The sequence below is a fragment of the Camponotus floridanus genome, unplaced genomic scaffold, assembly GCF_003227725.1.
Source record: "Camponotus floridanus strain SB8 unplaced genomic scaffold, Cflo_v7.5 scaffold28, whole genome shotgun sequence".
Classification (NCBI taxonomy): Eukaryota; Metazoa; Arthropoda; class Insecta; order Hymenoptera; family Formicidae; genus Camponotus; species Camponotus floridanus.
In genome coordinates, this window is record NW_020229414.1 from 538,760 (window position 1) to 561,846 (window position 23,087).

At 34.0% G+C, this 23,087-nt stretch overlaps 2 protein-coding genes across 5 annotated transcripts in view; one reads left to right on the plus strand and one right to left on the minus strand.

Annotated features, from left to right (window-relative positions):
• LOC105252079 (tyrosine-protein kinase Src64B) overlaps positions 1–14,761 on the plus strand; it is a 36,204-nt gene extending 21,443 nt beyond the window's left edge. For 2 of the 4 annotated variants that reach the window (XM_020027763.2, XM_011259293.3), the window contains 6 exons: positions 10,469–10,694; positions 11,220–11,411; positions 12,159–12,369; positions 12,452–12,705; positions 12,831–13,541; positions 13,629–14,761. In XM_020027763.2, the coding sequence (XP_019883322.1) occupies positions 10,652–10,694; positions 11,220–11,411; positions 12,159–12,369; positions 12,452–12,705; positions 12,831–13,541; positions 13,629–13,843 (1,626 nt within the window). In that variant the 5' untranslated portion in view covers positions 10,469–10,651 and the 3' untranslated portion in view covers positions 13,844–14,761. Of the gene's footprint in view, positions 1–10,468; positions 10,695–11,098; positions 11,412–12,158; positions 12,370–12,451; positions 12,706–12,830; positions 13,542–13,628 lie in introns of all 4 variants that reach the window. The other 2 variants (XM_025409678.1, XM_011259294.3) reach the window with 2 other exon arrangements.
• Positions 14,762–19,049: 4,288 nt separating this feature from the next.
• LOC105252078 (oxidative stress-responsive serine-rich protein 1) lies at positions 19,050–21,259 on the minus strand. The gene is made up of 2 exons (XM_011259292.3): positions 20,756–21,259; positions 19,050–19,918 (listed from the first exon to the last, which is right to left on the minus strand). Exons 1-2 carry the CDS (start codon positions 20,830–20,832, stop codon positions 19,213–19,215), a joined length of 783 nt encoding a protein of 260 aa, XP_011257594.3. The 5' UTR covers positions 20,833–21,259; the 3' UTR covers positions 19,050–19,212.
• Between the last annotated feature and the right edge of the window lie 1,828 nt (positions 21,260–23,087).

Genomic DNA, 23,087 nt, shown 5'->3' on the forward strand with positions numbered 1-23,087 from the left:
TCCGTTTATTTTTATCATAATCGAAAATAATACGTTATGACCTTAATCGATTTGGAAGTGCATTACATAAATAAATATTCTATAATTTAGGAAATGAGCTAGAGATTAGATTAAAGCTAGAATTAGAGACTCTTAGGAGAAAAAAAATAAAATTGCTGATCGAATCCTCGCACGAGTTATCATTAAAGGTACGTTCGTCGTCTCTCCCCATCTTCTTCTTCCCTCGTTGGCTTATTTCTGGACGGAGTTTCCGGGCGAACTGGCGAGAGCGCATCGATCGATCTCTACCCTCGACGAGAGAGTTTTCCCTGCAGCCCTCTCGCCCACATATTCGTTCTTATGATATTCCCCCGGTGTGTGCATATGGAAAATCCGATCCGACGAGTGGAAACGCGAAAAACGTGTAGCAGCCATCGCGTTGGGACTTTGCGAGACGAAATGTATCGTGCATGAGAATTTTTCGCTCGGCATCGAGAGATGCACGCATGCACTGAGTGACTGCATTACGCGAAACTCTCGCGTGTTGTGAAATTCCATTAAAATCCGCGGAATTTCACAACATGAAGATCGCTAGTCGACAAATTGGAATTGCGTGCGTGCTCTTTATTAAGATGTAAACGTGGACGCGCGCGGGTCAAATTTTATCGCGTTCAACATGTCGCGAGAAAAATATCGTCGAATCGTGCGCCACGCATAATTTACACGCGCCCGGGGAATTTACGGGAAACCGTTCGTTCTAGTTCCGGATCTCTGCGCATTTCTTTAGATAGATATCTAAAAATGTAAGGATGTTAAAACCGGAGGAATCACTTGATAACATGGTATTTTCAATTGAAAAATCAATTAATTGTGATGATTTGTGTATGTAAATTGATGTACTAAATGCATCTAATAACATCTTCTCAATAATCAATATAAATCAATATAAATCTCTAAATCTTGAAAATAAAATTATTTATGAAAAATTTTAAATTATTTGTAAATAGTTTAATAAAAAAATTTCAATTTTTACGTTCTATCGAATGATGACTGATATTTGGTACACTGAAAAAAAATTTGGTTGAATATTACCAAAAAAATATTGTAATAATTGTACATTGTTGTACTGAACTCTCTGTTTTGATGGTTTAAATAAGGTTTGTTTACATCAACAAATTATTTCGGAATATTTTAGTTATATTTATTTGAACGTATCGAACAATATATTTAGTTGGACAAAACAAATTTTGCCTTTTTCAACCAAGTTTTTTTTTTCAGCGTATCGAAATATGTAACGTAAACATATATCAAGTTTATGTATATTAAATATCGTATATTTACCGTATATTTATATTTTATATGTCTAACATACGCATACATATTATATAAATTATTACTGCACAAATTCAACTTACTTTTAAGTATTCTTCAAATTATCTTGCATATAATTACAATTTTCTCCAATCTCATTATCCGCATTTTCCTCCGGTAATCCCTCTCCGTTAAGTCATCTCAGTCTTTTCCGCGATCTTTTTTCCGACTGTACAAGAGTATCAAAGCTTTGTCGGCGCGTTGGCCGGAAGACCGAGCAGATTCGAAGCATTAGCACGGCCCGATGGAAGAGAGAGACGTTTACCCTACGTTATAGCGCTTCGCGCACCACCCCCGCGTTAAAATTGCCCCGCGTGTCTTTTTGAATCTATCGTCTCTGTCGTACAGTTAGTATCTTCCAAAACTTGTATAAAGATTTATCGTTTACATTAGCAATTTTTTATTATCATAGTATATAATTTATAACGAAAAAAAATTCAAAATATTATATTTCTATTAATGTCAAATTGTAATATTTTTTTATTCCCTAAATTGAACGATAAGAATGTTAAACGAAACTATATAGTTTAAATGGTTTGGATTTAACCAACCATCTGAAATGTTTAAAAAAATATAAGATAATTTTTTTTTATCTGAGAAAAGAAAGTTCTCGGAGATCTCCTCTAGTTGTAAGTCTATTTTGCTTATTCTGCGTCAATTATGTTCTTGCTTCAAAGCTTCTCCCTTTTTTTCCATGATTATTCACCCTTTTTTCTATTCGCATCTTTTCTCCTCTCGTTGCTCGCTGTCGCGAAGTTAATCGCTTTACTCCCGAGTCTGGGAGTAAGGGGATCGATTTAAGAGTCTGTACGGTGCACCGTCACCTGCCCGATGTAATGCAATGATCGTGTCGACACCTTCTCGACATTGGCCGCGTTTTTCACGCCCGCCCGTTTATGCTCGCGCATAGATTTGCCATGATTAGATCTGGGCCCTCGATATCGGCGGTATGTGAAAGTCGATTCTTAAGCATTCGACCACAATGACGGGATAATACGGCTTACCGACCATGGAGACCTTTACATTATTAATGATTATTCAAACCGATTTGTGCACACTCGATTCGTACGAATATTTGAAATGGAATATCTGATTATCGGGAATTTCAAAATGACAAACCATGTATAATATAATAACGTATAATAATTAATGGATTTCTTTTTGAATATTAAAATAAAGTTAAAATAAAAAGTTACGGATTGTTCGATATAAATGAAAAAATATACATAAATTTTACAGAAAATGATAGAAATTTATATAATATTTTACAAAGATTTTTTAGTATTATTCTTTATACGGAATTTGTTGCTGAGAGATATCAAGGGGCTTTTTTAATTATTCTTTGTGTTTATAAATTATTAAAAATAAATTATATAGAGATTATTTATCGTTCAACTGAAAGTGTCTTTCAATAAAATTTCTTTGAGGCTCAGTTACTAATAAGTTATGAAAAGTGATGATAATTCCGATGAAAATAATTTGTAAATAAAGTTTGTAAAAAATAATGCCGCTAGTTGATCAAAACATTTGATCATCAATTATGCGTAAATGTACATCTTATTTTATTAAAAAATTTAAATAATTTCATTTTATATTCCCTGACACATACTTGACTTTCCAAGGAATTTACGGACAAGAAGTGGCTCGTTAAATATGGAGTACCCTGTATCCTATTACGCGGTAATTTGCGGACAATTAATTAAGCTTTATAATTAACATGTAGAATGTAACGATGTGTCCTGGCGATGACAACCCATAACAAGCTTCATGGGTTTTAGTGTCCGCGACGAGCGAAATATTCGGAGTATTCGGCTCGTAGATATATCGTGTAGGACTATTGGTAGCTGGTAGTAGATCGTAACGCGCAATAATGGCTTTCTCACATCTATATGCTTGAACATGCGGCGAACCATGCGGTACTCTCTGAATTCTTAATATTCCCCCGGAAGGTTGACCATCCAGTCGTTTATAATTCTCTCGGAATACGCTCCTAGAAGCACAAGGGAAGCACAGGAAGTTTCAAACATCAAACGCTCGATTATTCAACAAACAGCAGAAACTCTAAATTCTTAATAGATTGTAATAAATTTCTTATTTTTTCTCTAATGAAAAACAGAAATAAATAAGAAAGAATGTATATTTTAATATTCGAAATATTAATACTAATAATGATAAAAAGTAATATTAATATATAAAAAAGCTCGATAAAAATTTGAAAAGCTATAATATTATATTACGAGATATTGTATATTAATAATAATAATGAAACCAAAATAATTTAAAAATGTCAAAATTAATCTGTACCTATATATATTTCAATTTTTTCCACAGCTTTTCTTAGTTTATGTAAACTAAATTTATATGAGATACAAATTTAATATAAGATAAAAATTAAATTTTATTGTCTTTTAATTTACTTGCGTATAAAACATCGAATTCAAATTAAATTTAAGAATTTGTGGTTAAAAGAAAACCACAAATTCTTAAATCGAATTAAAAGCGCTAAAAAGAAAAGATTCGTGAGTCTCGGCTTTGGATTTCCAGGATTGTTTCTCAGGTTTTTCGTTTTCCTCGACTTTTCCCACATACCTGTGCGGAAGATAAGGATAAAGCTAGGAGAAGTGTGGGGTTTGCAGAGCAGGAATATACGTATGCGTTCACGAGACGCGTTAAGCAGAGCACAGGCAAGCGAGTAGGCAAGCAAGAATATAAAACGACGAGAATGGAGGCGAAGTCGATCCCATTTAACTGCCGGACGAGGCCTTGGAGTATCTCAAAACGCGTTCTACGGCTTTCCCCATGCTTGCATCGAGCGGATAAGGAGAAAAATTGAACAGTCCGACGCGGCGCGAGCAAAGAAAGAAGTAAAGCGATTTGCCGCTCCACTTGAGTGAGATACGTAATTCACGAGATAGCGAACGGGGCGAATAGTATTTTGTACACGAGATGACCCCAGAACTATTTTATTCATTTTTGACTTGGTAATGCTTTGATCCAGACAGAATGGCGCCTTGGAGTCTTGTAACGAGACATTAATTCAAATTTTCCTATTTCACTTAGCGTCCTAAATGAAGAAGCATGCTTTTATATGAAAATTTAATGTTTGTAATTAAAGTTCTTAAATCATCCTCATAATAAAAAAAATATATTTTTTATTTAATTTTGTAATTAAACTTTCTCTCTTTTTATTCTGTCGTTTTATTCAATCTGTATAATATAATTTTATCACATTACAAAGAAAATATTTAGAGTAATAATAAATACAAATAATAATTATATGCGTGGAGATATATATTTCTGTCTTATCGTAAACATTAATACACTTAATTTTAACACATTAATAATTATGATATTTTCATCTTTTCGATTTATGTACAAAAATAAATCTATTCAGAGATTATACACTGAAATATAAAGAAAGAAAGAGAGAAACAAAAAATATCTCGACCATTATTAACGCGGGGGGACTTTATCGAAGGTACTTTATACGTGTCTCTCCATCTTAGAGCTACGTATAAAAAGATATGCTGAACACTGGAATTGAAGTAGATGTCTTTACCCTGTTTTTATGACTTATCTCTCGAGCGCTCTATTTTCCACGTGTCAATAACCGATGAGCTGATACAAAGAAGTTGTAGCAAAGAAAAAGCAAGCCCTACCGGGTCTCACAGCGGACCCAGATGCACCTCTCTCAGGCTGGTATTCCTTAACGACGTCTATTCTTCGATCCCTGAGAGGTGCACTCGTGACTCATGGACCTTACGTGACTCATTGTCAGTCATGACTGTTGGCAAGACCCTCCTTCTCCTCTAAGTACGCGCGTCCTATCTCATCCTCGTGCGCGCGGGAACAATCATGGAAGAACGCGTATTAGACCCTTATTTTGTCTAGGCTTCACGGGAACCTGCGCGATTAAACTCCCTCTTTCTTAGTCCTTTCCCTTTTTCTTTCTTTTTCTTCTACCGTGACGTTAATTTGTAGTAAGAGTTTTGTTGGCATGTACTCGTTGAATTCCTTGAAAGCATCTGTCATTTTCCATTGTTTGTGAGCTCGACTGAAAATATACAACGACTACAATGTAAAATATTATTTTTATATCATTGTCGGAAATGATAAAAGTACATTTCCTCTCCAGTTAGTCACGTAGAGCTGTGCCGAGCGAAAGTTTTTAAGTTTTATTATTATTTTAGTATTTGTGTATGTTTGTTCATAGTTTTCTGAGAGTTGTTCACTGATTGTTTGTTGACTGGTTGTTTGCTAAAATAACAACGAACGAAGAATAATAATTTTATATATCTCTGTTGTGAAATTTTATTATGTAAACAAGAAATTATATAAATTTTTCATTTTCTTTTTTTTCATAGAATCGATGTTTCCAAATATTATTTTTAATCTCTCAACGAAAATTTATTGTCTATTTACATTATTTTATTATTGTACATTTTCTCGTTAAAAATTTATCTTTTGCTCTTCAATAAATTTATTAATCCTTCAGCAATGGCGCATATTTTTATGTATAATATATGGCATTATTAATATTCAATACATTATTTCATATTATTCACGATATATTATTTCACAACATTTCTTGCGATAATAAATTATATTTGTTTAAATTTTATGTTGATTTTACACGCACAAAATATCTCATTTCAATAACCCGCATCAATGTTTAATTAAATAAAATCGCAATTTCGATCTATTACTAATTATTAATTATTATAGTAACTGTATTAATTATCGATTATATTTAGTTATTGTTTTAAACGTCATTAATTTGAATTTCAACTAAAATCTCTCTCAAGCGTATTCATTTATCTATTAAATGGTGCGTCAAGGTTTGATATATCATTGTGCAATTGAAAGCTCCAACAAGAAGCCGGGGTTTCCTCTGGTACTAAAGATCGAGGTGAAAAACAGAATCCAGCAGCGTGCGTTTTGCCGCGTAATAAAACCTCCATCATACTATAACCTGAATGTTTTATGAATTACACACTTGGCGAAAGTCTGGACTTCTTCTCTCGGAGGAGGAGAGCTGATAGCGCGAACAGCGAGGATTAAAATGTGAAAACAAGGACATTTCTTCTTGCCTTCACACACCGCGTATCGTGCGATTATGAGAGAGGCTCCTGTCTGTCTTACTGCTAAGCAGCGAGGAAAAATAGACAACGTTTCCGCATTTCCGTTTTGCTTTGCGATTGAGAAACATTGGCTGAAACGAGAGAAGAAAGAGAACCGAGTTCTTCTTAATCAGCTTTTCCGCTCCTATAATCACGACACGTCTTCAACGGAAATCCGCCAATTCCACTGCTCAACAAAAAATTAATCTTTTCCTTGTGAAGAGAATAAAAGCAAACATTTTTTTAAATTTTCTCACCTTTAAAAGATAATTGAAAGAACTGGAATTTGTCTGAATTTTCTTTATTGCAAGTTTTATAAAATGTGCGATAACAATTAGTATTTTATAAATAAATAAATATATATAATTTAAAGTTATAAACTCGAACTTTAAATAAACTTTTAAATCGGAATAAAATTTTATGATTGTTCTATAAATAATGATATATAAATGAAGTACGCGGATCTAAATCATTTTGCGAGACTTAAATGATTTTTGATTATATACATCTTAAACTTTAAATAGAGCGGAAGATTAATATCGCTTAAAAACAGAAATCAAATCGCTAGATTCGTACTTTTCGTGCGATATTATAGTCATTTGCGATCCTTGTCATGACACGAGGAAGTTTCGAAACTCCATCATTCAATCCAGATTCCAATATGTGATTGTAATCTATCGTTCAAACTTTATTCGTAATCTCTATACTTTTATCTCTTTTCGCCAGTAGAAATAAATTTCAATATTTTTTCAAGTTATATTTTTTACATGTACAGTGATTTATAATATGTGAAATAAATTAAGTGGAAAATGTTAATACGATTATTATTATGAATCAAATATTTTGATAATTTTCATTTTCACGATTTCACTTTCGCGAATTAAATTCTTCAATTAGATGTCTCACATGTCAAGTGTCAGATCAATTTAAAGCATTGGTTGGATTTAGTCAATGTTCATAAAGATGACGCATTTAGGTTTCCACCCATGTAACGTCAACGAGATAACTCGAGATTCACGTATACCTTCTCTTCTATCTTTAATTTCAACGCGCGCAAACTTTTACCTTGTACTTCGCAATGGTTGCTCCTTTGTCTACCTCGGGGACGCGTAAGCGCTATCGATTAGTACGAAAATAAGATTAGCAAAAGGGGAGCGCGCGCGTACGCATTTTTTCACTTTGTTTAATAAGTGAAAGAGAAAAATGTTCTCTAAATATTTCTAATCAAGGGAGAAAACTATAAAAGTAATTTAAAAAAAAATTTGATAATAGAAATAATTTTTTGTATGAATAATAATTTAAAAAAATAATGACAAATAATTGTTATATTAAAGATTGTTAAATGTAATTGTAAAACAAATCAGTAATAATAAGCTGAAAACAAGGGAAATCAGTAATAATAAGCTGAAAACAATTTACATTTTTTAAATTGGTATTCTAATGATTTTGGGATATTTCATGTGTGTGTATATAATATTTTTTTTATATCTTTTAACAGAGAGTGCGCTTTGTTGTCATCTTTAAGATGTTTTGACCGTGTTTTCTAATTTTACAAACGACGTGGAAAGTTGTGCGATCTGTAAGGAAACAACAAAGTTGTTACTCCAAGATAGAGGAAAAGAGAGAGAGAGAAAAACTTTGTATCAAGAGAACTTTGTATCACAATAACTACTCTCTCACTTTTACGATCTATTTTTATGGTTAGTATCTACACGCGACGTCGTTGGCCGGTAAATTTTCACGTCGTTTTAATACGTGTTATACTTATCATACGAAACAGGATGGAGTATACTTTGTCGTATACGAAATCATAAACAGAAGTAAAAGAACAAGTATGCTAGTGATAATGATTTGAGAACAAATTACATATTTGATATCACTCATATATTGTTCCATATATTTATAATTCTTTTGAATATAAATTTTGTTATATATACATACATAAAAATTATTTATACGATGAGTCGCGAAATTCGCGTTTTATATTAAAACAGGATTCTCCAGCTAATTTTTATCTTATACTCTTAAAAAAAAATTAGACATTTTTCAATCATTTTAGTAATTATTCAATGTCAAATTTTATATAATATCACAACATTTTAGATAGGCGGAAAATTTATTTAACCGAATGTCTGCAATAAGAAAAATATTGAATTTAAGTAAGTCTTTGCGATAATATTGTAATTATTCAAATTTATTTGTTACAATTTTCCACGTTATTATGAAACTTAACAACTTCTTGCGAGAGGCGACGATTGTTTAGATCATGCTGTCTCGTCCTGATGTTTACGTTAATATGTCTTTGTTCATGATAGAAGCGCATTGTTCGCCACGTAAAAGCTTTGCTGGATGGCGAGTGCATATCGTATAGTATATGCGAATACACACCGTGGAATATCGATCGTTTCGCTACTCATGTATTACCCCGTTGCATAAGTACACACATACAAACATGGATAGGGGCTAGCGATGGTGTACACAGCTTGTCCTATAGTGGTTTCTCATGCTCGAGCTCTACCAATCGAACGAAGAGACAACGTGGTGGTCGTACGTAACCGCTTCCGCGGGGTTCGGCACTAGGGTAGGACCGACCCACATCCAAAATCGATCCCCGACAATTGTTTCTCGTGTCCGTGAACACGGAGATGGTCGGATGGACGCATTCGTTAAGCAGGGCCGACTATTGAAATAATTGAAATAATTTTTTCTTCCATGACAATTAATTGCACCATTTTTTCCGTAATTTTCATTTTCAAGTTCTTAAATTAAGTATTATTATATATGTAAAACAAACATGAAGAGCATTAAAGAATATTAAGGTTTATTTAAAATTTAAACAAATTAAGAGAGTTTATTATATCTTTATACATTTATAAAGCACAATTCATCAAAATTCTGTTTTTTTTTATTTCAAAAAATAGAATACAAATAAATATAATTTGGACGAGATCAAATTTTCTGTAAGCATAAATTTATAATTATAATTATTTATAATATTAATATAATATTAATTATTTATAATTATAATTTTAAATATCGTTGAGACCTGTTTACATCTCGTTTACATTTTTGTGTAGAGCAAAAATTATTTTATACTTTCCGACAATATCGTCGGATATTACAATACACATACGTCAATTATCGAACATCTCATATATTTATATACTCGACTGTGCTCTCTTCGAAAATCCTATAACCCGTTTTTCTTTGGCTTGACTGTTTAATTAAAAACTCTGGATGTTGCTGATAAGGATGAGCGACATCGTTCATTCTATTTAATGATATGAAAATGATCGGGAAGTATATGATACTTTGGCGATATCTTGGCACCGGTGGTCTACAGTTTTTTTATTGATTTCGTTTCTTTATATGAATATTTTCTTTCATTTGAACAGCGGTAAATATTTCGTTAACAAAAAGTAAAATTGGTCGCAAGCTCTCTCATGGATTTCGTCGATCGTTGGTGAGGATATTCTTTCGGAGATTTTTATGGGAGTTCTTTCTTTGTCGCTCCACAATTCTTATAAACGTTGCCTCCATCTTCGAGGTTTTATAATCAAAATGTACATTGTCGTCGATTAATCTCATTAAAAAATTATCTAAATTTTAAAATATTTACAAGAATTTAAAGAAGAAACTAATAGTGTAATCTTTTTGATCTTTTAATTCATTTTTTAAATTATTTTGACATTTATTTTAGAAAACTTTGATGCGATTATATGAAGAGATTAATCGGAGAATAATAATAATTTAAATAATAAGTAATAATAAATAATAATTGCATGATGCTATTAATAATACTGTAATTAGTCATTGCGATATCCTCTTACGACGACTTCGCAATTACATCATCGACTTCATCGAAGCATAGTAACATTTCCCGTTGTCAAATGACTGTAATTCATGAGCCTTCATCGTGACACTGCATCCTGTGACTATTGCCATGATAATAATCCTCGCACGGAATCACGACAGATCTTGTCTGCCTTATGTTGCAGGAGTGGCAGGTCTGATAATACGGCGATGGATAGACTAACGAGAGGATTCTGAGAGTTCATAGCGATACATCACGTCGCAAGCCATCCGGGCCCGAGTTTCACCGGACGATGGAGGTTTGTCCAGCAAATGGATCCAGGATAGAAGGTGCGTAAGATCCGCGCAGATCAGGAACGAGATCCAGCATGGGGAAGTGTTGCAGTAAACGGCAAGAGCCTCAACCGATCGGTGAGTTTGTTTTATCCTTATAATATAATCCCAATAATGTATGTTTAAATAATTATTCTGTTATTTTATTTTAATAATTATCAGCACAAATGTTTGAAAGTGGATTAGTTGCATTATTATGATTAGAAAAAATCCCCCTTCTCTCTCTCTTTCTCTCTCTCTCTCTGTAATAATCGAATTTAATTTTTCGAAAAACTAAAATAATCATTTTGAAGTCGTAGATAAAAATTAAAAGCTAGATGCGGCGAGTAGTAGTAAGTAGTTTTTTTTCACATTAAGAGAATAGTAATTGTATCAGTTAAATATAATTACTACTAATTTCTGCCTTCTCAATTTTATTCTAAATCTTCATACATTGATATTGTGACTTCCGGGATAAATTCTCAAAAAAATGTTTATTTTAGATCAGGCGGTGCGTAAACAGGTCGAGAGAGTTTGTTACTTAAGATTCGTACAAACAAAAGATATATTTCTCATCGGATCGGTCCCCCCTTTGACGAGAGACGGATTCTTCTCTCTGTTCAGGTTATAAGAAGGCAGAGACGGGACTCAGCTCAAAGCACAGCAATGGAGGTTCCTTGGACCGATACACCGCCGACCCAAATCAGAGAGGCGTGCAAGCTCGGGCGGATATTATCCGACCGAGGCCAACACCCTGTAAGCTACAGATATCGCATCAACAACCCCGTAAAACGAATCCGCCTGTTAAATCTGCATGTGTGTATTTTATGTTACTCTTTTTTTGTTTTTATGTAGAATGGCCGTCTGGGCGAAGGTAGAGAAATTGATTTATTATAAGTAATCCCAGTCTTGAGTTTTATTATAAAATTGCTTAATAATCGTCATGTTTCGATTTGTTTTTTAAATGTTTCTGTCAGTAACTCGAACCGATTAATTTTAATTAAATCATTTTTCGACGCGTAAAAATGATTACTCTCTATATTTATTGACAATAATAAAAAATGAAACTTGATGTTAAATTTATTTTTGGGTATTTATCAAAGAATAAAACTCATTAAAATTATATTAGTTTTTTTATAAAGTTAAATTTTACATAAAAATTTTAAAATAATGTTTAAAACAATATTGACAATGATAAAAAAAAATGAAACTTGATGTTAAGTTTGTTTTTTCGTATTTATCAAAGAATGAAATTCATTAAAATTATATTAGTTTTTTTATAAAGTTAAATTTTATATAAAAATTTTTAAATAATAATCTGTATATAAAATTAGAATGTAAATTTAATGTCTGTGTATATCTGTAAATCGAGACATTATATATTTCTAAATATCCCAATTCTTTAGGTAAAATAATGAAAATGGATTTCCTCTCAAAGTCACTTTAGTATATAAGTTCTTCAAAGTTAAATTACATTTAATCGATTCGAGTTGCTCCATTGTTCAGAGAATAATTTGATGAACTATATATAACATGTGCTTTTTTTCTTCCCGCAATCTCTAGCACACTCACAAAGATCCAACAAGATCGTGGTGGCTCTGTACAATTACACAGCGCGAGAAAGCACCGACGTTAGTTTCGTGAAAGGTGATCGAATGGAGGTCCTCGACGATTCCGAGCCGGATTGGTGGAGAGTATTGCATCTGACGACTCTACAGGAAGGCCTGATTCCTTGGAACTTCGTGGCCGTCGAACGATCGGTTGAAAGCGAAGAGTGAGTATTTGTTGTTTTCTTTCTTCTTTCTTCCTCGTGACTTTTGTTGAAATATTATATACTCAAATCGCGCTCTTCGCAGTTGGTTCTTTGAAAATGTGTCGCGCAAGGAAGCGGGCAAGCTACTACTGGTCGACGAGAATCCTCGCGGTACATTCTTGGTGAGGCCGAGCGAGCACAATCCCCGGGGTTACAGCTTGTCGGTGAAAGACTGGGAAGAAGGAAGGGGCCATCACGTGAAACATTATAAAATTAAGCCACTCGACAATGGCGGCTTCTTCATCGCCACCAATCAAACCTTCTCCAGCTTACCGGCTCTTGTTATGGCGTACAGTAGTAAGTACTATTAGATTTTATATTTTAATAAATATTGATACTTCAATTAATTTCGGAGATAAAGTCAAGTTAACAAGATATCTCTATATTGCATGATATTATCTTTAAGGATTTTTATTATTTAGAAAATGCATTGGGCCTCTGTCACGTACTGTCAAAGCCCTGTCCAAAACCACAGCCAGATATGTGGGATCTTGGGCCCGAGTTACGCGATAAATGGGAGATCAATAGGAACGAGATACAGTTGATCTCGGAACTGGGTAATGGCAATTTCGGCAAAGTTTATTACGGCAAATGGCGAAACAAGATCGAAGTGGCAGTGAAGACATTACGTCCGGGAACTATGTCGACCGAGGCATTTTTGCAAGAGGCTGCCATAATGAAGCAGTTCCGACATAGGCATCTAGTTGCATTGTACGCGGTCTGCTCAAAGGAAGAGCCCATCTACATTGTGCAAGAATACATGTGCAACGGTAGCCTATTGGACTTTCTTCGGAAGGGAGATGGCAAATACATGCAGTTTGAGGATTTGATATACATCGCAGCTCAGGTGGCCTCCGGTATGGAATATCTTGAGAGCAAGCAGCTCATACATAGGGATCTTGCAGCGAGAAACGTGCTGATCGGCGAAAAGAATAAGGCAAAGATTTGCGACTTTGGTCTCGCCAGGGTAATCGAGGATGACGAGTACTGTCCAAAGCAGGGCAGCAGATTTCCTGTCAAATGGACTGCACCAGAAGCTATTGTCTATGGTAGGTTTAGCATCAAGAGTGACGTCTGGTCGTACGGAATCTTGCTGATGGAGCTTTTCACTTACGGACAAGTTCCTTATCCCGGTGAGTATCTTCTACCCGATATTATTATTCAGGGTATTTTTATTTTATGATTTACTAATATATGTACGTATTAATTTTGCTTTTCAGGTATGCATGGTCGCGAAGTGATTGAGCAAGTGGACAAGGGCTATCGTATGCCGAAACCGTTAAACCATCCGCTGCCTGACAGCATCTATCGATTGATGCTACAGTGCTGGGATGCCAGCCCTGAGAAGCGACCCACGTTCGAGTTCCTGAATCATTACTTCGAGTCGTTTAATGTCACTAGCGAAATACCGTATCTCGAACCGCCGACGGACTGATATACAGCCCATCAATATATGCAAAACCATCATTTGCCGCCACACGGTCACTTTCATCCAGCCCACATCAATTGTGCCATGGAATTTTATGGTATTTACTGCTAAGTAAATTATTTAGCGCGTATCTCGTTGCCCTTATTAAAAACTTCGCGCATTGGCTGTATCGTTCTCACAGAGAGAAAAGACTAGTGGGAAAATCTTCCTCGCAATACCACCCCGCATCATGGTCGCGAGTGGCATTTTTTCGACTGCGAAATTTTTCTACCGACATATTTTTTGACCAATCCTCACAAAAAACAGTGCCGCGAACTCACTAAACTATCACTGTCAAATGCTGCCGAAAATTCCATCGTGATCCCATTTTTTCCTCCCTTGTCCTTTATGTGTCCTTAGTGTAAACATTAGCACTAGAAAATGTCAAATGGATTGCAAGTTGAATATGCTACGGTATTTTTGTACCGTTTGCAGGAATAAATTAAGGAAATTGAAGATTCTAATCTTTACGACCAATCAGGCATTAACTATAATACTTAGAAACGAAAAACGCAATCTTAAGATCGCGGGAAAAAATCCTAGAATCGTTGACGGAACACCTGCCTCCTCTTTTTCCTCTCGAAAACCTGCGATCATTTACTTAATGTGTTTTCATACTTTTGACGAGCAACCACAATAAAGACATTAGCAATACCGATAAATTTAAACGGTATTAGAGAGTAACGTGATATATAAGTTTGCAGATGAAATTCGAAATTATAGATTATACAATATAATCGTATGTTAGTATGTATGATTACGAGATATATATAAAATGAGAAGAGTGTATGCGCGCGCGCGCGTGTGTGTATTTGCGTGTATTGTGAACGTGACTTGTCGTACGAGAATACATTGTATTTTATTGATCTCGGATCATCCGATTCATCGTGATTCCGAATTTTCCTAAAATCCAATTTTTGAATATACAGTCCTCGAGAAAAATTTTGATATTACATTGCCTGTGGTGAAACTCAATCATGAGTACATAATTTTTAAACGAGGACTGAATAGGATATCTATGAATTTTTCATGTAGTTTGTTTACCGAGAGGTACTCGAAAAAAAAGAGTATTTTTAAATGGAATAGTTGTTGCACACAGTCGCGCGGAGCTTTATTTTCGAGACGATATTAACATTCGACGAATTTATTCCTCTTAAGTGCTAAGAATATGAAAAGAAATGTATACGAATTTATACGTACGCTTGCCTGTTATTGCTACGTAATAATTTCATCTTGATTGTAAAAAAACTCGCGAATTAGCATGATATCACTTTAACGAAAGTACCAGTGTTTTATTCCATGAAAGCAATCTGGTCACTTTATTCTTTGACAATGATTCTTGATGACAAAAATTCTCGAGTATACACAAAAACGTGTCTGCCAAAGATAAATCAGATCCAACAGCTTGCTATTAATTTTTTTTCTTATAACTTTTTTTGCACAATACAATTGAATATTGCATTTAATATCATCAGCATTTCTAAGCGTATAAGTTGTCTTAAGTATACACGAATATATGTTCCGAGCCTGATTCAAGCATTGTGAAAGCGCAGTAAATACCTCGCACAAATTGACGTTGTAATTTTTTTTGTCATTTTGACAGTCACTGTGTGAATTACGACGCTCTTTTGCGAAGTACCGTTGATCTTGTTGAGGAGAGAGAAAACAAGAAGAGTATATAAATTAGAGTACATAGGAAAGGCGAGAAAGTTACTAATATCCGGATAAATGCGTGTATGCGTTTAAGAAAAAAATATCTCCGAGCTCTACGTCGCGATGTGAACCAATGCGATGGTTTTATCAGCCCAGAGGAATCGTAAAATCAGAAATGCAATCTCGGATAAACTTAAGTCATCGATGTTACTCGTACAAAGTGTTTGAAGAATTGTAAATTTTCTACTAAAAAGAAAAAGAGATACATACATAAACGACGGATTTAGAATAGAAATTTTTAGGTGATAGGCGTGTCAGTCTCGCCGGGATCGGCAATTTTGCTCTCTTCGTGGTTCGGCAGAAAAAATATTCTTACGAACCGCATTCGATTTCCCAGAATCCAATGGCGTTTCCGTGAGACGTGTTACACGATGGAATCGATTGTGCCAAAGACGGTTCAAACCAGCTCTGGTTTTATAAACGTCATTTTATCTAATTACTTCAATATTAGCGATTAAAGCTTTATAGGAAGCGAAGAGAAACATAAAATACGTAAATTAGATTATTAAAGCAGCGCGAAAAGATACTATGAAGATGGTTTTGTTATACATGTGAATACTGTATTATATTTCTTGATCAGATTTGTAATGTATATAATATAAAAAAGAATTGTGCTAATTCGGATTATTGATGCGTTCTTTTGGCTTGACCTGTATCACTGTCAATATTGTTAATAATGACGATTTATTTTTTTTCCATCTAAATCATGATTTAAATTACAATCTAAAAAAAAACAATTATTGAATTAAATGTTTTCCTTTACATCGTAATTTAAGCCATGATTTAGATGACTAAAAACCTTCTAATGTAAAGAGAATAGATGATATTTAATTCTTTTTTGTTTCGTTTTCTATCTCTATAGCAGAAAAAATCAATTTAGAAACATGCAATTGAAGCCAGAGTTGGTTAACTGAAGTGCGATCGATATCGAATGTATACATTTTACTATATCACGATAAACATGATGAGCCATAGATTATATATATATGATACAATATATATATTAGTGATTAAAGCGAAAGCAAAATGCGAGTGTGTTGCGCGCATGCGAGCGTAGGAAATTGTTACATCCACGTCTTAACGCGATCCTCTTTTCATGTGTTTTTTACTACAATTAAATAGAATAATCCTTAGCAATAACGCGATGCACGACGAACTTATATCTGTCAATTATTGCGCGACAAATTAAAATATCATTGCAATATGAGTCTCATGTCTTTCTTTTTCATTAAAAGAAACGTTAACAGGAGAAAAGAATGATTTATTAAATATTGTAAAACAAAGATATGTTTAAGATAAACGTAATCTTTACTTTCGGTCCTTACTTTGTAAAGATCTAGAGATCCATAAATGGAGTCCTGATGGCGATGTTTACACAGTACGGCGCGCAGCATATTTTCAATGAAATTATAACGACATCGCATGGTAAAGCACACGTGAAAAGGCTTTCGCGTTTACGTAGCGTTAGAGAGTAGGTGTATTACGTCCAGTACATTTTTTCTATGAGCGTTTTATACCGATAAACTTGTTTTTCTCATGATGAACGATCACTTGGAAATTTCGCTGATAATAATGATGATGATGATAATGATGATCGCTGCTGTAGATCATAGATTAGAAATGCATAGGGTTTGAACGCTGACGTAAGATCAATCTAGACAACAGAAACGTCCCAAAAACATCGTAAGGGCGCCTAAGGTTTCTGCAAGATTAAAAATTCTTATAATTCTTATTCTTGTATATATGATATGATTAAAAATTAAAACATATTTTAGAAGTTTTTTTATGGTGTCTAAAGAATGAGTGAAAAATTCAAACGCCTTTTTAAACATTTCTGACAAACATTTGAATAAAAAACGCTTTTCTAGGCATATTTCAGATGTTTCTCAGACTTTTCTGTTGTTTGAAAAAAGTGACAAGTTGTCGAACGACCCGAAGCGTTCGCGTTATATATTCGCGTAGACTGTTTTCATTCGGATCACATTTGGGCCATATACAAATTATTATGCTAAAGGCGTCGTGGCCTTTTTCCACTGGATCTAGAGACTGATATTGTTTAAAATTAAGCCCACGCGCGTTACTCTCGAACAGGGATATCGGGAACTGTATGTCCGATTATTCACGACATCTCTTTTATTATGTGTGTGTGCGCGCGAGCTTCCTTTTTTCAAACATCTTAATTATTCGATAACTTTATCGTTCGCACAATTGTACATAATGTTTCGATCGATTGAACATTGTAACAAATGTTATATTTATTATTAATATGCGAAATGAAAAGTTTCGTAAATGAGTAGTATTCTCAAATCTTTGGTGTAATCAAATATTTATGTAATTCTCTAATTATTTATGTAATTCTGAAATATTGATGACATAATTATACGTTCTAGAACTTATCGAGGAAATACTTCGGACGTATCGTTCCCGCACATATTTTTATTTACAAATGACGTTTATTAAATTATACGGCGACCTAACAAAGGGCGAGATCGGCGATTTACGCCTATTGTACTTAATGAAAATTACGTTCTCAATTAATCGTGGATTTCGCGCGATTCCTCGGAGAAAAAGACTATCGTCGTGGCTTCCCGCTCAAATAAAATTTTCGGTAAATCTGTGATATAAGAACAAATCTTTCTCACTCACTTTGATATAAAGATCGATATTATTGTTTCGCGGTAGCCACGAAAGTATCATACCATTAAAAAGGATAGCCATTATCCACGATATAATCGTTTACAGAACAGAACTGTCTCACATGATGCGCACATCAAATAGCCAACAATATTTTCTTGTAAGCCCGGCTCTCTTTCGTTTCAAGTTTTCTTCACATCGTACACCATCGCGCGTCGACGTGCATTTTCATTCGTATTGTATCTAAAGCGAAAACGATCAATACACTGTTGTCATTGTTTATATACCAAAGCTTATTTAGTAATTTAATGATTACTTTATATTATTATTAATTGTCGTAAGCCTATGCAGATAAATATATTATGTATCATATTAATGCTGCACTTTTATTAATGATATCTTATAAAAAATTTTATGTCTTTCTTTTTTATGTAAAGAACAGTTTTATTTGTCATATAACTAAAATGTGAGATAAAGTATATGCAAAGATAAAGAAATATACGTATAAAAATATCTTGATTGTGTAGGTGCTTGATAAATACTTCGATAGTAATTTTCAGTTTATTGCGATTTATTCTAAAACCAATTACTCTGCTTTCTCATGATACAAAAGTTTTTTTTAAATACAGATAATATAATATTCCATATTCCCTTTTATATACTAAAGAAAACAAATAGTGCACACAGACAGTAAAAGACAGAAAAAAAAGAAAATATATCGATACCTCACTATATTTTCAAATATACAAGATATTTTAATAATTTCGAAACAATATACAAATTGAAACAAAAATTAAAATATCATTTTTCTCTTTGCCAATGTTGTCTATTATAAATATATTAAAAAAATAATTTAGTGAATTAAATTATAAGCATAAACAGAGAGAGATATGATATTGTATAGAGAATGAAATATACACAGTCTGAAAAAACTGCGTCGAAAAAAAATCTATATCCGGTACATGCATAATTCAAGATACTTTACAGTATTAAGTGTACATCATCTCTGCCATGTGCGACATCTTCTTTGGAATATGGACGAACTCTTCAAAATAGCCGGCTAGTTCGCCGATCGTAACGTCGCTCGACGAGGGTGGTGATATACGTGCCTGTACCGAACAAGTGTTCGGCGAACTCGACAATTGTTGGCCAGATGAACCGCTACTCGCATCTGATTGTCCGATCGGCGTTCGTTGTTCTCCACCACCTGGACCAGGACCTCTTTTCAGATTCGGCATTGTGTTACTGCGAGCACGCTGAAAACTGCTGACTTCGCATTCGTCATCCTGAATGCTAGTGTCATCTTTAGCCTGTCTACAATCTTTACTGATTTTCAGCGCCTTGAAATCTTTCATGACTGATTTATGATCGATTATCTTGGAATTTTTAGTGGGAATACTGAGTTTACATGTGTCTTTGAATAGTGTATCCACCGAATTATCACTAAGACCGCTGGTTCCAGGAGCGCTTAACTTTAGAATAGCCTCCTTAAGGACAATGTTTTTCTTGGTCTTTTCGACTACTCTCTCATTCTTAGACGGCTTGAAATTCGTTGTACTTTTAATGCCCTTTGGACTAACTGATAACATGGTAGGCCTATTGGGCATTGATCTCCTTCGAAATAAGCTGCTATCAGAAATCTCGCCAAATATCCTGAATAGATTTATCTGCTTTGATTTGTCTGTCACTGCAATGCTGAAAGAATGAAAAATTACAAAAAGATATATCATAAAGATAATAAATCTGCTAAAATATCTTGTTTATAATCTTTACTTTGGAAATAACTGTATCAATATATTTCTAATGAGACATCAAGATATCCCACAGCAGTGAGAAATAAGGAAAAACACTTTACAACATTACAATAAATATTTAGTCCTTGGCTTTAATGAATAATATTTAAGATATATAAAATCCTATTTATTTGTTAAATATCATTTATATGAACATTATGTATATTGTATCTTTTTAAGTCTTTCAAAAAATCCTACTTTATAATACTAATATTATTTTTTCTCTCACTTGATTTTTCTTTTCTAAAACTAGAATCGACGCTATTAAGTTATTTCCAGCATCGCAGGATCTCGATGTCTACGAATCTAAAAATAGAACGTCTAAAATATTTTTCTCGACAGAAGCCGCACTTTACTCGACCAGTACCATCGTGCACAAATCTGAGAATCCGATAATGCAAATGATAATTTTTGACGAACGAGACACGTCCGGGCGTATATCGCAAATGTACCATGACATTATTGTCAGACCTTGACCGCGATTGCAAAGAGTACACAGTTGCAAGACATTTCGATGGCTCGATTGGTCAACAGAAGACAAGTTCATCAACAGAGAAGTTAAAGTTTAAATGCTAGCAATATAAAAGGACTCTAAATGAAACACTAGCTTAAAACACCCGTCATGTTTCGACGATCACGAATATAAAGAGATGTAGGCCAGGATACGGGTTCCCTTAATGAAGGGGATCATCGTCGTTTTTCAACGTTATTTCTTTTCATTGACAAACGAGACGCTTACTGTGGGCAACTCGTCGAGCGACGATCAATCTCGAGCCTCTGAAGACGCGCCGGCAGTACGTCGTCCTCGTCGCCCATACTCGTCACTTGGCTGCGAGCTATTTTCAGCGTAGCATCGGACTTGACAGACGCGTGCCTCGGGAGGAGGATCCAGAACAAACACAACAAACTGCAATGACCGTTTTCTGATAGGTTAGAAATATAGACAGCAGGAACGATGATGACGACATACGATGCGACCGAAGCACGATGACGATGGCGTTAGCGACCGATTATCCCACGTCCTCGACCGCGATTTCTCGTTCTCCTCTTCCTGTCAATTTTTGACAATTCGTGCTCGCTGTTTCGCGCGAACGTTGAACGGCGTTCGCAAGAGACGATAATAAACGCGTCCGCGTCGAATCCCGAGTTTCAGAGGCGCGCGAATCCGCGATCAATTAATCGCACGATGATGGCGTACGTAAATAAACACTGCTACTGCGCGGCATCGGAGACTAGAAACTTCGGAAGACACACACCGGAAGAGGATGGCAGCCTAGATGGCGGTGCGTGTCTTCCTATTGGTTGAAATTTGCCGCGAAACTTTGAAATAATTATATGAGAAATTACATGAGAATATTACATTCGCGGCCATCGACGAAATATTAATTAAAGACAGCCAGAGAGTCTTAACGTATATCCAAACAAACTTACATAACGCATAAGCATATATGCAGAAGAAAATTGATTGATCTATAAGCAGAAAGAAAATGAACCAATGTGTATCTTTATATTTGTTTATGCGCTTATGCAAGTTTGTCTGAATAGGCTTTTACGGTTCCTATAATATATAATTTGAAAAATCCATTGTAATTTGAAAAGTCTACTATATGTTAATTTTTTCTCTTAGAAAACAATAGCTAAAATAAGAAGTTATAAACATAATTGATAACAAGAGAAATGCAGTTAAGAAAATTATTATATCAGAATATATATAGGTATAAGTAGTACAGGTATAAGTAAACCTGTAAAATGTAAATTAAAATAATATACTTTATATTAATAATTTAATATTAATAATAATTTAATATAAAAATACATAAATTTAATATAAAAATATATTATTACTGTGTTATATCTCTTCCAAAACCACTATTTATTTATTTACTATGTATTCCTTTTGTTCTCAACTTTTATTTATTTATTTAGCTCCCTGAAAGTCAGTTTTTCAAATTTCAAAATTAAAAGTTATATTTTAAAATATAACTTTGGAAAAACGTAGTAAAACAATCGAATCATAAAACCAAATAATTAGTATAAGGTTTCGTAATACATCAATCGTTTAATAAATAATTCTTTAATTTTAATCTCTAAATTAAAATATTTCTAAATAATTTCATATTTTTAAAATATATATATCACAGTACGTAAAATATTTCGGTAACGAATAACAATTTAATAATATAATGTTCGATGTCGGCAGCGTATAACTAGCAAGCTATTGTTTACGTGCTGATCTTGTTATCATTCACTCATGCTATCACCTGCTATCAGGCACTCGAATAATAAAGTAGTGATGCGAAACGCTCTGTATATATTATCAAATTTTATTTCTAAACGTGATCGCGACTAGTATGACTTTAGAAAAGCTCAGTAAAACAGTCGAATAGATTCAAGTAATTAACATAATGAAAGTCGTCGTGATATATATATATATATATATATATATATATATATATATATATATATATAGAGAGAGAGAGAGAGAGAGAGAGAGAATTTAATTTATAGATTAATTAAAGAATTATTTATTAAACTCTCTCTTTCTCTCTCTCTCTCTCTCTCTCTCTCTCTCTCTCTCTCTCTCTCTCTCTCTCTCTCTCTCTATGTATATATATATATATATATATATATATATATATATATTGCATTTGGCTTGCCATTTTACTCGCCGCGTTATAGTGCGTATCACGCGAGAGAGGCAGGTAACATGCGCGGCGTTGTGCACGATTTCGATCGTCCGCATGCAGACGAAAAACGGCCAATTTATATCTCAACTTCCGGATGCGATAGCGATTTCGTTCTTTTTGGATAAAATTCTACACCATTTCGTGGCACTACCGTTTAAATCTCGTCCCGATCGCCCGAGGAGCGGCTGACTTACAGTGAATATTCGAAATCTGCTTCTTGGACTCACACTTAAATGTAATATTTATATATATCGAATAAAAAAGCGAGTCGGAACGCAATCAGTTGAATAGTGAATTAAATATTTATATATACCAAACGAAAAGATGAATCGGAATGCATTCGTTCGATTAATTCGTATATATAAGTCGATATATTCGATATAT

Excerpts from the sequence above, each read along its gene's own strand:
- LOC105252078 (XM_011259292.3), bottom strand. The coding sequence starts at position 20,832 with ATGGGCGACGAGGACGACGTACTGCCGGCGCGTCTTCAGAGGCTCGAG. Across the intron at positions 19,919-20,755 it reads CGCTCGACGAGTTGCCCACA|CATTGCAGTGACAGACAAAT; the intron begins GTAAGCGTCTCG and ends TCATTCTTTCAG.